At 48.9% G+C, this 16,685-nt stretch overlaps 3 protein-coding genes across 3 annotated transcripts; 2 read left to right on the top strand and 1 right to left on the bottom strand.

Annotated features, from left to right (window-relative positions):
- Positions 1-1,790: 1,790 nt before the first annotated feature.
- MFIFM68171_08549 (Soluble quino protein glucose dehydrogenase) lies at positions 1,791-2,918 on the top strand (the record flags this gene model as incomplete). Its single annotated transcript, XM_071063969.1, has 1 exon — positions 1,791-2,918. One exon carries the CDS (start codon positions 1,791-1,793, stop codon positions 2,916-2,918), a length of 1,128 nt encoding a protein of 375 aa, XP_070920070.1.
- A 5,993-nt stretch (positions 2,919-8,911) lies between these two features.
- On the top strand, positions 8,912-10,064 carry MFIFM68171_08548 (uncharacterized protein; the record flags this gene model as incomplete). Its single annotated transcript, XM_071063968.1, has 5 exons — positions 8,912-9,100; positions 9,189-9,225; positions 9,269-9,336; positions 9,475-9,779; positions 9,863-10,064. 5 exons carry the CDS (start codon positions 8,912-8,914, stop codon positions 10,062-10,064), a joined length of 801 nt encoding a protein of 266 aa, XP_070920069.1.
- A 4,700-nt stretch (positions 10,065-14,764) lies between these two features.
- On the bottom strand, positions 14,765-16,428 carry MFIFM68171_08547 (uncharacterized protein; the record flags this gene model as incomplete). The annotated part of the gene is made up of 5 exons (XM_071063967.1): positions 14,765-15,280; positions 15,355-15,575; positions 15,676-15,944; positions 16,008-16,282; positions 16,351-16,428. The coding sequence occupies 5 exons, from the start codon at positions 16,426-16,428 to the stop codon at positions 14,765-14,767; spliced, it is 1,359 nt and encodes a 452-aa protein (XP_070920068.1).
- Positions 16,429-16,685: the final 257 nt, after the last annotated feature.

Raw genomic sequence — 16,685 nt, 5'->3', positions numbered from 1 at the left:
CGTGGTAAGTTAAGCTCCTTTCGCAGGTTAACCCTCTCCTTGTATTCGTGCAGCTCTATATATCAAGCCTGTTGATATCTATCTACTTTACTACCTATGCCTGCCGTTTACTATAGCCATGCCCGTGGTTAATAATGCCTAAAGGGATGAACTAACTATGAACTGTATTACGGCAGTCTCGATCATTGAAGGCATTAGTGAGGAAGAAGGTATCCGTCTCCAGATTGGCATCGGTAGCCTCGTCTAAGGCGCTAGGTTGTCTGTCTGGTAGCTCGGTCCGCGGGGAGAGTGGAAGCAACAGAAATATGACCCCGGAAGTTGCAGTCGAATGTTGATATAGAACCTTAAACCACAGGAGTTCGTGATGAGTGAGATGAATGATATAAACTAGTCATGATTTGTTATGTGTAAGATACGTGAACTGGAATTAGATGTGATGTAAATTTTATGGATGCTGTCCGAGCTCAATCTGAATGCAGTAGCTATATTTACGTGAAGTTTCGTTCTTGCTTCCCATAATTTTCAAGACATCTCCTTTAGAGGTATGTTTGAACGGGTAAACTGTTAGCTGTGTACAGCAAGGAGAGAAATTTAGAAGATGAAAGGAGGAGGGAAAGAGGGACAGGACAGGTCCAACTGTAGATAGGCGCTAACCTCTACTAGAGGATAGGGTTTGAACTACTTAACTTTCTTCAAAGGTAGAACAACTGTAACTTATTGAGCTCCTAGATATATAATTTGTATTTTGTTGGATATTATGTTCGCCCAGGAGAGATATAGCAACAGGGTTGGACATAATGTAAGAACAGATAGGTAAGCCTATTTTAGAATCCTATATTCCACAACGCACAGGCTACAAGAACTTCACATCTACCTAGCTAGATGAACAAGGCCTATACGTCAGAGACCATATGTGAGCAAGGTCCGGTGATGTGTAGTATAATTATGACAGGTCGAAGGTCAAGTACGGAAGTCCTTCTGCCGGCCACCTTGGCACCGGCGTCTACTTATGGGGAGCCGACAAAACATGTCATAGCAAGGTAATAACGGCGATATGCACGGCCACGGGCGGTCAAAACCCGCACAAGGTGTGAGTTCTGGATCTGGAAGTGCCAAGGCTATCGGCCAGCCTTGGCCTTTGTTCAATAGAGAGCCTTCCCTCCGTTTAGGCTTGAGGCCTTCTGCTTCATCTCATTATAAGTCAAACATACCGCCCTATACCATCATCATTGTGAATAGATTCAACTACGTGAGACTTGCAGTTTCGGCCCTATACAGTACCATCAAACTGTAACGGTGTGGGTAAACCGAAGTACGAAGGATCATGTAGAGCATGGCCGTAAACCAGGAAGTTAAACAAGCAATCCTAAGGACAACCGAAGTTCTTGCACGAACTACAGTCACACTGCCTCGAACAAGCATCTGACCTCGAGAGAGATTCCAAGAATAAAAATACTTCTGCGGTATACTTGGCGCCAACACGCCAAGTAGCAATTGTAGTATAGGTGTTTGGATAGTCCGGGGCCAAGAAACGGTGGTGTAGTATTCTTTATCATCGGCTACAACTATACCTATAGTCGTTGTCCAATGGCCAACTCTGAATAGCCTGAATATAGGCATGAGTCGCGATCCCTTGGTTTCTTAAATAGGTCGTTCCCAGAGGACTAGGGGAGTAGCACAAGCTTTTCCCATGACAGTCCAGCAGTTTCTGTCTGATGCGAGCCCTTCACCTAATCACCTAGAAACAGTGACCTCTTTCCCCGCCAGGCCTTGCAAATCAAGGAGCCGAAATGATGCGATTTGGACTTTCCATCGTCTACGCTCTGGCGTTGGTAACCGGTGCTTTGGCTGCACCGTCGCAACTTGAAGTGGCGCCGCGCCAGGCCCCGTTCCGATCCATCGCAATCACCGACTTTGCCGAACCATGGGCTCTGGCCTTCCTGCCCGACAATCGCATCCTCGTCACCGAGAAACGGGGGAATCTTCGTCTCGTGGATCCGAACACAAGCGCCAAGGGCACAATCACCGGCGTGCCTCAGGTCCGTTACGGCGGTCAAGGCGGATTCGGCGACGTTGCGCTGCACCCGCAGTTTGCCGAGAACAACCTTGTGTACATTAGCTACGCCGAACCTGGCAGCGGCTCCACGGCGGGCGCCGTCGTCGCACGTGCCAAGCTGGTGCTGAACAACAGCGGCGGCGGCGCGCTGCAAGACCTCCAGGTCGTCTGGCGCCAGTCGCAGATGATCAACGGGCAAGGTCATTATGGACATCGCATCCTCTTCGATGCCAATTCAACATTATGGATCTCATCCGGCGAGAGGCAGCAGTTTGATCCTGCGCAGTCTATGACGTCCAATCTCGGCAAGATTATTCGCCTGAATGACGACGGAACGGTTCCAGAGGGCAACCCGTTTGCCAACCAAGGCGGTGTCGCAGCCCAAGTGTGGGCGTTGGGGATCCGAAACCCGTTAGGCATCGACTTCGACGAGCAGGGCCGGCTTTGGGAGATTGAGATGGGGCCGATGGGCGGCGATGAGATCAACGTAATTGAAAAGGGCGGCAACTATGGGTGGCCGATCGTGTCCCAGGGCAACCATTACGACGGGCGGGCTATCCCGAAGCATAACACGCGCCCCGAGTTCATTGCCCCAAAGGCCTTTTGGAACCCTGTTATCTCCCCCGCCGGCATGATTATTTACAAGGGAGACCTGTTCCGCAGTTGGAAGGGCAATGCTCTCATCACCGCCCTCGGCGCTCAGGGGCTGGTACGTGTCGAGATTTCAGGCAACACGGCGCGGGAGGCTCAACGCATCAATATGGGCCGACGCATGCGTTGCATCCGACAGAGCACGGACGGTGCACTGTGGGTGCTAGAGGATGGTGCTGGCGGGCGGCTCTTGAAGCTCACCCCATCTTGAGTTCGTTGGGAAGAAGATTGATGGTTTGCGCTACAATGACCAGAGTAAGATATATAGTACCAGATCTGGGTGGCTAAGTACCTAGGTTGCAAAGATGGAGGTTAGAGTGTCGTTTGAGAGGGAAGTAATGGACATTACTTGTACTCCAACGCTTCCAACAAGTCAAAAAGTCAAACCTGGCCCTTTATCTACCTTGATTTGTTTTAAAAAAGCTAGATTTTGTTGGATTTGTGACGGCGTCTCGGGAAATACGACGCCCCTTGCGAGGGTGTTGCAATGCCACGTGACATGGAATCGAAGGAAAGCCAACGTATGATGTTGTTACTGGAGGGAAGTGGAGATTCAAGGGCCTTCCACCGAGCTGAAGATCGAGGATGTGGTTGAGCTGCTGCGGAGACAGAGCTTCGCCCCTGCCCTCCAGTCAGCAAGGGCGTGCAGGAGTGGTACAATCAGATCCCGGAGTATACCGCCACGACACCCAAGCGGAAGGTGTCTATTGATGATGTCAAGACTGCACTGCCTGACAAAGTGTTTTCGTTGATGCTTTTTGAGCGGGACTGGACCAACGACCGGTGGGATGAAGGCCGGCCAACGGTGATGGAGAGGTGCTACTTGGCCTGGTGCTACGGGAAGTTGAAGGGGGTAGGTATGGGAAGATTGGGATGTTTTAAAACGACGCTTCTGAGTTTCTGGACCAGAGTGCGCAGCCCTGGGAGGGAGCCACTGTGATGTTGATCTAAGAGTATTGGGATGGACAGGAAGCGAGCAGGGCTCCCAGTTCCTTCGATGACCAAGACGGAATTATTGATTACCTAGGTAACACAAGGAAATCTCTCATTTGGCTTTAAGGAATGCACTTGTGAGAAGGCTGCGATTGGAAGCGAATCTTGGGATGATATCCTAGGAGCCAAAGTTCCGTTGACGACCTCCATGTGCTACCACTCATCCACGCAACGATCAGCTGCTGTTCGGAGAGGCAAAGGTGTACGCCCTGTTTTTGACAAAGAGACATACCCAGACAACCGTTCGACTGCCTAAGGGAGGTGTGGCCTCGTATTTGAGATTGTGCACGGCTCGTATGGGGGCAAGGATGTCTTTTCCTCTGGAGCGTCTTGTTAGCTATACTAAGGCAACCCGAAACGATGAGGCCATGGCGCACCGCAAAAAGGCGCTGCTTTCGGCGACGTCTCCAGAATTTCCAAATGGTGTATATCGCCGGAAGAAGACCAATGACGAGTGCCAGGGCAGCGATAATCGCCTCGATCGTCAAATTGCATCGTGTTGAAAAAGCTTGGATTTTATCGGAGTTGTCAGGCCAAGAGAACCTCGACTAACTGATTGGTAGTGAAAGGCGGCCCTTACAGAGGTATGTTGGGCTGTCTTGACTGTTGTAACTACGTCCCCATACGAAGGGGTGAACTAATCGTTAGAAGGGGCTCGTCGTCGGCGTTGAGAATTTGTGCATGGCGAAATGACATGAAGGGTTTTAGAGCGCTTGTTAAAGTATGCAGACGACACAGCGGTTGGCGTGTCTGACACTCCCCCCAGTGGTTCGAGCCAAGGGCCTTGAGGGGACGCCATGGGGATTCTGGCATGGACGAATCGGGGGTTTGGAGGTCCTCAGTCAGTCCTTGAGAAGTAGCGGTATTTTCCTTGCGTGATGCTGTGACCTTTTCCGCCGTTGGGATTCTGGAATCGGCCATTGAGAATCAGGGTTTGCAGTGTCGATGGGTGCTTTGTTGGGCTTGGGTCTGTGATTTTGGAAAAAAAAACAACTTAGCGGTGCAGAAGCTAGTTATATCGACAGAACTTTTTGGTTTACTCCAGTGACTCCCATCCTCGCCATCCTTACCGATTTTCCTTGCCACAAGCAACTCTTTTTCTCCACATCTTGTTCGCCTATCAAGTCTCGCCTAGCTTCTAAAGTGCGCCTGAGACAGCTGATATCTTACATTTGAAGCCCTATATGCTATGACTGCATACTGCTTTTCTGCTTCGCAAGAACAGTTGACATACCCAGCGAGAACTACCGCCCTCTCCTCCATACGGCTCTAATTTACTAGCTCTTTAGCCGTGCTATATTGTGGTTGTTATGACGGGGCCTAATACCGCTGAAGGATGAGAGCGATAGAGGAACGCTATCCATACCCTCTATATCCTTGAGGATCTTCGCTTGTGTGGACCCTGGGGGGTAATCGAGCAGATGAAACTACGCTACGGCTTCCGTACAAAGCAAGCTCATATAATTCTCCGGCAGAAGGTTTTCCAACTAACAGTATCTTAGCAAACGCCAACACGAATATCGATTTCAACAATGGGGTTTTGAGAAGTATATGCCTGGGGACAACTACCCGATTATCACGTCAATTCTCGGTAAATGAAAACGGGCAGGAAAGGAAAGCAACGTGCACTGGAGGACAGAGCTAGTACCTGACGCGAAGATCCCGAAGGAATTATCTCGTCATGGTTACATGACAACCTTAGAGAGGAAGCACATGAGGAAAAGGTAATTAATACTGAAGAAGCTCGTTCTCAGTTGTCGCTTTAGCTCACAACTCTATAGAGCCTGATTTAGCAACATCGCCCGAGATACCCGCCGGCGTCTAGATCTGCACCGCTCCTCCCTATCCTGTGGGAAAACTGCGAGAGCTCGAAGTCTGATCGCATCCTTGTTGCGGCTAAGTCACTTATGTTACGTAACCTTGGCATATGAAAAGGAGGTGCCTGGCTCAAGCGTTACCCTCGACAACATCTACCACAGTACATCCAGTCAGATGCTCAAGGTGGCGGCCTTCGCGATCTCCAACAACTTCCCTGGTCACGGCAACCGGACAGAAATTTGCAAATGGTTTAGGAGTCTGGACAAATTTAGCCTAGACTTCATCCGACTGCTCCAAGAACCATCAAACCCAGCACTTCTCCAAAGTCTCCGTCGGCTAGCCGTCGAAGAAGGGGACGTTAAGTAGAAGCCATAATGACGGTGATCCATGAACTCCTGAACGCCGGTGCGGACGTTAATACAATTGCGGCGGACATCGACGACACGGAATACCCCTTGAAAAAATGGCGCAAGACAATAGAGCCATCCGACGCCTGGTATTCTATCATATATGGGAAGCACTCAGCCCTGACCTTGGGATCATCATTCCGATGTCCGGAGCTGGTCGACTTCCTCATTCGCAACGGCATTGAGATCAGCTTCCATATCGACGGCGCTCGGTCACTACTTCGAGAATGCCTCTACGTCTCATCAGAGCGTTTCTTTACAGCGACATCTGAGGATGGCGTGCTCAGTACACTGGCGGATCGTTTGGAATGGCATGAAGGTCCGAGGGAAGAAGTCTCCAGGGTACATGACACTGCGAAGAGGCTCATCATGTCTCAAGTGGACGTCAATGATCACAAGCCTTGCCATGTGGGCGGCGGCTTTTGCGATGAGCATCGGGATTTGAATGTTACTCGGCATTTGATCTTGGTATCCTTACCCAAAACAGGGGCCTTGTTGACGCCCTGTGGTCCGCAGGTGCCAAACCAACAGGTAATTCATTCAAACGCGCGATCGAAGCACGGGACTATGATACATTTAGCCACCTCTTGGAATCAGAGGCTGACTTTCCAGAATGGGCTGTTACTCCCGACGAATAGCCAGTTACAGAAGATGAGCCTTATTATATGAAATCCCGAAAGGCAACGGACCGGCAGAAGAGGAGGGCTATGATCTTAGCTGCAATACAGCTAGGAGTGTGTGTCACCCTCGAAAGTCTTACCTGATCATGCGATTGCTCAAACATCGCCGAAAACTGCAACTTCCTACGAGACCCAATTAAAAAAGTGCTGTGCCGGAGGCTATCAGGACACGCTTGTCTGCTTGCTTCAAAGGAACATTGTGCCTCAAGGCTCTCTCGCACCAGTCGTAGGTTCTTCGATTGAATTTCCAATTCGTCGGGGCCATTTAGAGGTGGTAAATGTACTTCTAGTAGCCGGCGCTGATGCGGATGCCGCGCGCAGAGACGGCCCAGAGGCCACACCACTCTGGCTTGCCGTCCAAGGCGGACACAGAGAACTCGTCCAAAAACTACTAGACTATGGAGCAGAAGTCGAACCTCCGTGGAGAGGAAACCTTCTCGTCGAAGCAATTCATTGCCGATATTAGGATATTATCTAGCTCCTTTTAGCACATGCCTCTCCAGACAGTTTGGGACGCCACAGCGGTACTCTCTTGTGGTTCTCTCCACTAGCTGCTACTATTTTCAAAGAACAATGGACGATTGTCGACCAATTATTGCAACTCGGAGCATCGGTGAACACCAGCAGCCAGCAGCCAGCACGACAGACCACTGCCTTATAGCACTATGCTTGCTTTTAAGACCGCTGCGGATGATGAAGACTCAGTCTTGCTCAGGCTGCTCGTAGACAAAATATCAATCTAAGAGCGACGAGGCAAAAGAGACACCTTGCACGTGGCTCCCGAAACGGCTTTGGATCGAGGCCACTTAAAGAATTTCCGTCTGATCTTACGGAGCAAGCTCCTTGGCATACGAGCCGTCTCAAACAGCCTACATCACGCTCTCAGTCCTCTGTAGCTCACCGTCAAGAGTTCTTGCGATCACTTCTTGACGCTAGGGCATACACCGACACCATCACCAACGACGATCACTTCGGTCCGCACGCAACCCTCCTAACAGCAATCTCTCAGCAAGATCCTAGGTATATGAAAATCATCCTTGAGACGCGAGCGAGGACAAATAAAGAACTGCCACCAAAAACGGCTTACTCGCCTTTACAACTAGCAGCTTTGAAAGGGAACCCGGAAATCGACCGAATGGTTCTATATCATGGCCAAGATCCCGATATTATATCGTTTTGCGCAAACACTTACCAGTGATATTCCGGGAAGTTAGACATACGTCACCCGATTGGAACCATTGTGCAGAACGCGACAATGGAGAAGAACTATGAATTTCTCAAGGCACTCCTTTAACATAGGGCGAACCCGAACTCAGAAACGAGGCGCTATCTGCGCAGTCCCTTGCATTTTACGTGTCGAGATGAATCCTTGGAGCTCGTCGGAGTCCTCCTCGAGTACGGTGCAAAGTCAACTCGTCACCAGCAAAGAACTTTGGCGCTACGATTTGCTGAAATTGGTGGTTATGTCGGTATAGCGCATCTCCTGCTAGAAAAGGGAGCCGAAGTCAACGCAGAACCGGCGGCAAATGAAGGATGCACGCCATTAGAAGGTGCCGCAGAGCATGGAAGGATTGATATGGTGCAGCTCCTCATGAATGCCGGCACAGATATTTCCGAGTCTAGGCAAGGTCAGTATGAGCGCGTTTTACGAAGGGCATGGAATAATGGCCATTTTGTCACCGCAAATTTACTTTGGTCTTGTCGTAGAGTAAAGCGGACAGCTTCTTCTTCAGATAGGGATTCAAAATCCAAAAACAACCCCCACCTCACCGGCTTCCTTTGTACCAAAACCTCATCACACACTAAAGAACTATGACATCTATTTCTAGTGTAGCCTGGGTATTGAAGGGAGCCGGGTTGCTGGGCGGACGCCGAGCTCGGCACAGCTCATATTCATGCTCCTCGCAAGGGTTGCTGAAGTTGCGGGTAATCCCGAGGCTCACGGCCCACTCGGGCAGGAGCTTCCGCGCTGCCGGGGTCATTCACATCCAGGGGCTAATTCGAATCCAGCTAAGACAGATCGGTGCGCCGGGAAGACCGTTTTGTCCGTGCGAGGGCGCCCAGTTCGTTGACCGGTCGCCCGTGTGGTTATTACCAGCAATCCACACCCTGTCAGAGACACCCATTGTCAACGCCATTTTCCCCGTTCGGGATGATGTTCCAAACGCCACGGCGTGTTGCAATGTAAGCCTTGGGAGGAGCAACGACTGAAATACCAGCAACCTGTCCGCTTTTCCCACATGCGACAAGTTTTCGAGCCCTTCGCCACTCCTCGGGTTCGTTTCAAGATAATCTCCTCTATCACCATGTTAACCACCAACTCGACTGTGACATTGGACGCGGGCCGCCAGCATGAGACACGCGCTCCGGAACTCATCGGGGCGCTCACCGTCGGTCCGGCCATTGCTACCATCTTTGTAACAATGCGCCTCTATACGCGCGTCGTCCTAACCAGGAAGTACTTCTTCGAGGATTACAGCATCATCGCAGCCTTGGTAAGGAGGCCCTTTTTCGTCCACTTTTTGGAAGTCCTGCCCGCGTTGTGGAATCGAACCCAGCCCTGACGCATTCTGACTCGCGCAGATCTCTGCTGTAGCCATGTCGGTATTCATGGGACTCAGTAAGTCGTGGTCCGAAACCAGAACGCCTTCTGACTTCTCCAGCGGTTATGTACGGGTCCGGAAGACATATTGAAACCGTCAGCCCCGCGGAACTCAAGGACCTCTCTAGGGTACGTCTAGAAATCTTCATCAACCCTACCGCCTCGACCAAAAGAGAAGGCGCTAACGGGCGCCGCAGGTTGGGATCGGCGTAATCCAGTTCTACGCCTTTGCACATTTTTTTCCTCAAACTGTCCATCATGCTGCAGCACTACCGTGTCAGCACCCTGCCGTGGGAGAAGCGGCTGTGCTTCTCCATCATCGTCACATTAACGGCTGGGTACATTGCAATCCTCATTGTCGAGATGGTCCGTTGTGTCCCATTCGAGGCGCAGTGGAACTCCAAATACCTCGGGGCCAAATGCATCAATAGCACTGCTTTTTACTTCTCGGCTCAGGGGCTGAACATGGTCATGGACTTGGTCATCCTCCTCGGGCCGCTCATCATCCTCCGCCATTCGTCCGCTCTGCAACAGAAACTGCTTTTTGGCATCGCCTTAGCCTTTGGCGGAATGTAAGTTAATTTCCCTGCATCCCAGCGATTGGCAGAGGTCAGTATGATCAACTGGCTTACGTGTGGCCTTTCTCTCGCCGCAGAGCCTGCATCGTATCCATCCTTCGGTTCCAAACGCTTTTACCATCAACCACCTCGTCAGACCCCACGTGGGATAAGACTCCCAGCGGCTTCTACGGGGTGATAGAAGCGAACCTCGGTATCGCTGCGCATGCGTCGTCACCTTGCGGCCGCTTTCCAGCGGCTGCGGTTATCATTATCCAGCAACAACCAAGTCACGAATGAAAGCATGCCACACAATACGAAGCGTCGCGCATCTCTTTACCATATCACATTGTAGAGGGAGAGTGCCCAATCAGTAGCGATAGCCACAACATGGAACTTTTTTTTGGGGAGGGGGGGGAGGGACGGACCGGGTACATCTGGAGGGTCAAAACAGGAACATAGCCAGTGTACGAGAGAAGGGATACCCAAAAGAGCATAAATTTAACGTAACGTATATTATAAGCGAGCTGACCATATAAGCGAGCTGACCACTTTCCACTACCTCACCACTACTATTCTCAATTACAACACCACCACTAGGAAATAACAATAACTGAACCAGAAATAGATAAATCGGACGATTCTCCAGCCTCCTGACACGTACGTGCATTATGACCGGGCTTGCCGCACGTACTACAGCACCGAATCTTCGTAGTAGACCCTCTTGTACTACCACTATCTTATCGTCTTTCGTGGATTACCTACTCATCTACAGCCTTTTGATCTAGTAGATCCTATACCTCTTGTATGGTAAAAGACTCTCCAAGCCGTATACGTATTTTTTTGGCTCTCCGTCGCTTACTAAGCCCCTCATTGGCCTTTCGCAATGCCGAGACCTCTGTACGTAAAAGAGCCACTTCGTACATTACAGCTATCGTACCTTTGGCTAATTGGTCTACGGCAGCTAGTATAGGTATCGGAGAACTACCTTGGTAGTTGGATATCCCACCTTTGATAAAGTCTTTCTATGAGGTGGCCTCTCGAGGGTTTTGTGGTGTTTGAGATTACCAAGGTAATGCCGTATCTGGCTGCGAGATTGGTGGAGTTAGAGTTCGGAGACGTATATCCATTTTAGAAATGACCCTTTCTAGATCGTACAGCATAAGACCTACTCCGGCAAAGGCTTCTTAGATATTCTTGTCGGTAAAAGAAGTAAGAAACACTGCTCTAAACGTATAAAAGAATTCCAATTTGGTAATATATATGATATATATATATATAAGTTCCTCGATTTAGTAGCCGTAAACCCTCTTCAACGGTCCAAAACAACCGATATCTAATAATTGGACTAGGTACGAAGAGTATAGAGGTATATAAAGTATAATGATATTATATTCCTAGTAGTAGACCTCGAATTGGTTGGAGTAGTGGCTTTTGTGGCTATCGAGAACTAGGAGCCAGTATTTGCCTTTAGTACGAGATATTATATAAAAATCGAAATACCGAATCCAATCTAGGCCTTTCTTATTGGTAGTCCAGCTATTATCAGTTATACCGATATACTAAGTAGCTAGACGATTGCATTCTCAATACTAACTTTCCTAGTAGTATTTCCCTTTTAAAAGGATAAATAGTAGGATAGCCTAGTCTTAAGCATTTACTCCTTAGATAACTATAGCCTATTCGCGATTACCAGACTGAACTTTTTTAGCTTTCCTATAGCTATCGGAGGTAGTAACAACTATACCAGTAGTAATTATACCTATTAGGAACCCAGTTTCGTCAAAGTTATATATATCTTCGTCGAGGATACTATATTTAGCTTTAGTATTATATATAAATATAAACCATTTATAAATAACTCTAGGATTTTCGTATTTAGCTCTCTGGTAGTCGTATCTACGTGTAAAACGCGTCCGGAGTTCTAGTTAGCGTTTGACGAAGTTGTAAGCCCAGAGTTTACCGATAGGGGGCGCGTCGTATTCGCATAGTAATCGGTTGGCTATATCTTCTATAAAACGAAGCCGAGGAGGAAATGCATATATATATAACTCAGTTATATACTGAATAATCGTATGCTCCTCTAGATCCGTAAGTTTCTGTAAGTTGGGTCGAGCATCTTGTTATGCAGGTATACCCTTATATCGGCTTCGAAGAGTAGTTTTATTGACCCTATAGATCTTTACTACAGCTCGGATACTAAGTTTCGGATTGTTTTTAAGAGCGTCGATTGCTAGGTTTATCTTAGCTTTATACGAAGATATTGCTATTATTAGTTGTAAAGAAATTTGGTATTTTATGTAGAGAGGACGTATCGCAGTGGGAAGTGGTCAGCTCGCTTATATAGTCAGCTCTCTTATAATATATGTTATTTGATAAGTAGGCGGCGAATATAAGCGAGCAGCGAATTTTCCCTGCGACGCGAACTCTCTACCTTCAATCCTCAATTCTACTACAACAAGCCATGGCTACCCCCTCAAAAGAAGCTAGGATACTCTTAGCTCTCAAATCGATTTAGAATAGCAAAAAACCCAATATTCTTTCCACAGCCAATATCTATAACGTTCTAGAAACAACACTTCGTTATCGACGCACTAGTCGGCCTTTATGACGCGATATACTAGCTAACTCATGCAAACTTACAGATCTAGAGGAGAGTACAATTGTTCAGTATATAAGTGAGCTCTGTATACGTGTATTTCCTCCTCGGCTTTGTTTTGTAGAAGATATGGCTAACCGACTACTATGCGAACGCGACACCCCCTATGTCGGTAAACGCTGGCTTATAACTTTGTTAAACGCTAACTAGAACTCTAGACGCATTTTACGCGTAAATATGACTACCAAAGAGCTAAATACGAAGATCTAAAGGTTATTCGTGAGTAGTTTATACTTGTATATAATATCAAAGCCAAATACGATATCCTTGATAACGATATATATAACTTTGACGAGATTAGATTTATAATGGGTATAATTACTATTAGTATAGTAGTTACTACCTCTGATAGCTTTGGCAACGCCAAAAAGGTCTAACCTAGTAAACGTAAGTAGGCTACAGTTATCTAAGGAGTAAATATCTAAGGCTGGGTTATCCTACTATTTATCCTTTTAAAAGGGAAATATTACTAGGAGAGCTAGTATCGAGAGTGTAGTCTTCTAGCTACCTAGTATATCAGTATAACCGATAATAGTTAGACTACTAATGAGAAAGGCCTAGATTGGATTCGGTATTTCGATCTTTATACAGTATCCTGTACGAAAGGTAAATACCAGCTCCTAGTCCTCGATGGCTACGAAAGCTACTACTCCGACCAATTCGAAACCTACTGCCAGAAATACTGTGAGGATCAAGGATCCAAAGGTAGTAAGACCAGAGTGTCTGTGTACAAGCAGTGCACGTGCAACGTAGGAGCAGAGTGCTCGTTAGGATTCGAGTGGTGGTCTCATTGAACTCTGCTTCCCTCCTAAGCTCTGTCTCCCGCCCTCCTTCTTATGCCCATGACAGTATCGCTAGGGCTTACTTCCCCGCTCTGCTGCTTTGTCGTCCTCCTTACTGGTGCGCTCCTTCGACGCTCATCTGACGCGCTATTTATGCCATTCCAGCTTAGTGCCATTGTTGCTTCTGAGGCTCGCTTACGCTGCGGCTCCAAAGCTTCCGGACCGCGTCTCACGCTGGCCCCGCTCAGCCGGTCCTCACAAATATAGCATTATTACGCTTTGTATGCCTCTACACTCCTCGTACCTCGTCCAACTATTAGATATTAGTTATTTTGGGCCATTGAAAAGAGCTTACGGCTAACAAATCGAGGAACTTATACGTATGTATATCACGTATATCACTAAATTAGAATTCCTCTGTACGTTCAAAGAGGTATTTTTTACCTCCTTTACCGACAAGAATATCCAAGGCGCCTTTGCTAGAGCTGGCTTTGTACCGTATGACCCAGAAAGAGTGATTTCCAAGATGGATATACGGCTCCGAACTCTAACTCCACTAGTCTCAAGCCCAGATACGGCACTACCTTAGCTATCCTAGACGCCACAGAACCCCCGAGAGGCCACCTCACAAACAGACCTTATTAAAGGCCAGATATCTAACCATCAAAGCAGTTCTCTAACATCTATACTAGCTGCTATGGACCAATTGGCCAAAGGTACAATGGCTGTAATGCATGAGATAGCTCTCCTGCGTATGGAGATCTCTTTATTACGTAAGGCCAATAAGGAGCTTAGTAAGAGACGGAGTGCCAAAAAAACACGTGTACGGCTTGGAAGATCACTTACCGTACAAGAGGTACAGGATTTACTGGACCAGAAGGCTGTAGATGAGCAGTTAGTTCAGGAAATACGGCTAAATGGTCGTGGTATAGAGGGGTCTAGTATAAAAGTTCGGTGCTGTGGTCTGTGTAGCAAGCCTGGCCATAATTCACGCATGTGTCAGGAGGCTGGAGAATCGTCTGATTTATCTATTTCTGGTTCAATTACTGTTATTTCCTAGTATTGTGGTTATGTAATTGAGGATAGTTGTGGTAGAGTGGTAGTAAATTCGCCGCTCGCTTATATTCGCCGCTCGCTTATCAAATACGTTAAGGCAAAACGGACTTCAGTATAATATAGATCGATGGCGAAACTATATTATTGAAATAGGTACAGTTAATTTTTCTAGAAACGAAGGCTAACCCTAAGGCGAGAAGTAGTAAGGGAGAGTGTATGCCAGTTCGCTACATCGTCCTAACGAAATTGCGTCTTTGCTGTTCATACTCGCGAATGGCCCCGCTGAGTGTTGAAAATTTCACCCGTTGCCGCCGCCGTTCTGCGTCAATCACATAGAGCATGTATTTCATATGCGCCTCGATGTCGAGCCGAAGGACCTCACGGAAGGGTAACAAACATTGCCGGCCCCATACATCGGTCAAGTTCTTACCGTGCAGCGTATGCCAGTCTCTGCGGTTCTGGATACAGAGCAAGGATCGTGTTAGCTGCTGTCAGATAGACCACTAACGGGAATAAGTAAAGCATGCCTTGGTCTTGACCTCGTCAAGGATGGACTCGACGTCCACGGTCTCGCCAAAGTGATATCGGAAAGATTGGAGTGTCTCGGGCAACTTGCAGGCCTGGGCTACTCTGTCTTCAAGGGAGCCCGGAGGAGGACCTGCTTTAGGTTGCTCGCTGCTGTCCTTATCGGCCTCACTGGAATCTTTCTCTTTTCCGTGTTTCTCACCGGGTTTGGCACTCTCGGCTGTATTCCCCTGATCGTCGGGCTGGTCTGCTCTCACCTCGGCGGCTGGCTGAGGGTTCAACGCGGCACGCAGCTCGTCGGCGCCGATCTCAGGCCCGAGTCGCCCGACTGGGCTGGGGCGACAGCCCACTGCTAAAAACTCATCAATCCAGCCCTTCCCCGGCCGAAGCCAAAAGTCGGCTTGGAAGTCGGGTTTGAGAAACCGGCCCTTGACCTCGTTGAAGCTGAAAACCGCAAGCCGATGTAAGCGTCCCAGTCGTCGTTTCACTCGAACCTGCCTCATTTCCTGCCGTTAGCCTGGTTTTCTAGCAGGCTGGCTGTACGAGGCTGACAGGTACGACGTCTTACCCGAGCTGAGAAGTGGAAGGTGAACTGGCGTGACAAGGCTTCGCGAAGAAGCTGCATGTAGTGTTCTGCGCTGGGACTGGGTGACCCGGCCGCAGTCTTGAACGGAAATATATCTACGGGGACCCTCCTCTTGACCACCACGTGGCGACTGACAGTTTGCGTCAGGTCAGGAGTGAGCAGCTTGGTTTGTTCCTGAGTGCCTGCCCAGAACCACTGGTACCCTGTGAGCGAGATGATCAGTAATCAGGTACATACGTACAACTGGGACTGGGAAGTGGCCTATGTGGCGGCGAGAGAAAAGTCATTTGAATGGGCCTTCACCATTCGCAATGCGATGAGCACTGATACTCCAGGTCGAAACTGCGTATTCCACGCTCAACTCGGTGGACCGAGTAAGGCCGAGTGACACATTGGCGGACGGGGTTTGCGAGGCCGAGAGGCTCGCCTCAGGTGACAACTCCATCCTTGTATTCCTGGTGATGCTGAAGGCCATAGCCGGGTCTGACTCGGGCGAGGTATAGAGGACTTCATCTGAACTATTGTGTCGGTATTGCAGACAGACGTCGTGGAGGAACACCTCGTGACCGTCCCTGGATAGGAGAAGACCTGGTTAAGATAGGAGTATTGGGGCTTTGTGCGAGGGATATCCAGACTTATGCCCTGTGCTATACTCGAGAACGCTCGTCTCTAGGTTGAATCTCGCTGCGACGAGCAACTCCCCTCGCCTCTTCTCGACCGTAATTATGGGTGCCAAGACGCAGAGGGAGGCGTGTGCTCCTGTCAGAAACTGGTTGTCGAGGTTGACGATTATGGCAGGCGCCCTCCGGTTCATCGACCTTCGGGTACGGAGAGCCTCGGTGTGCTGGAACAGATCTTCTAACTGCTTGGCAGTCGAAGAGCCATGGATAATGAGGCTGGATGGATCATCCTGAAAGAGACAGGTATCAGCTCCATTTCCGTCTCCACCATCTACGATGATGATATAGGGGAACCAACCGGATCCTCTTCCCATCTCATGCCAAATGCATCTAGTGATTCGGGCTCAACATCTTTCCGAGACACCTGAAGTTCCATGTATCGTCAGCCAAAACGACGCCAGCCATTTCCATTTCCGCTCCCCACGCTATCGCGGATAACTGAGGTGACTTGCTATAGCGTGTTCATCTTTGGGTGACACTGTAGTCATGGCACTTATCAGAGGCTTACAGCTCGAGAAGTTGAGGCGGTGAGTAGAGCGGGAACGTGAAAAAATGCGGGGTTGAGTGGTGACAGAGTTGGGCTCCAATGCCATGACGCCCCAATGCCAATCACTGATCAAGTGATCACTGCAG

This window comes from Madurella fahalii, assembly GCF_045866475.1.
Source record: "Madurella fahalii IFM 68171 DNA, scaffold_5, whole genome shotgun sequence".
Lineage (NCBI taxonomy): Eukaryota > Fungi > Ascomycota > Sordariomycetes > Sordariales > Madurella > Madurella fahalii.
Note: the sequence above shows the minus strand (reverse complement) of the source record. Positions and strands in the feature narration are given on the sequence as shown.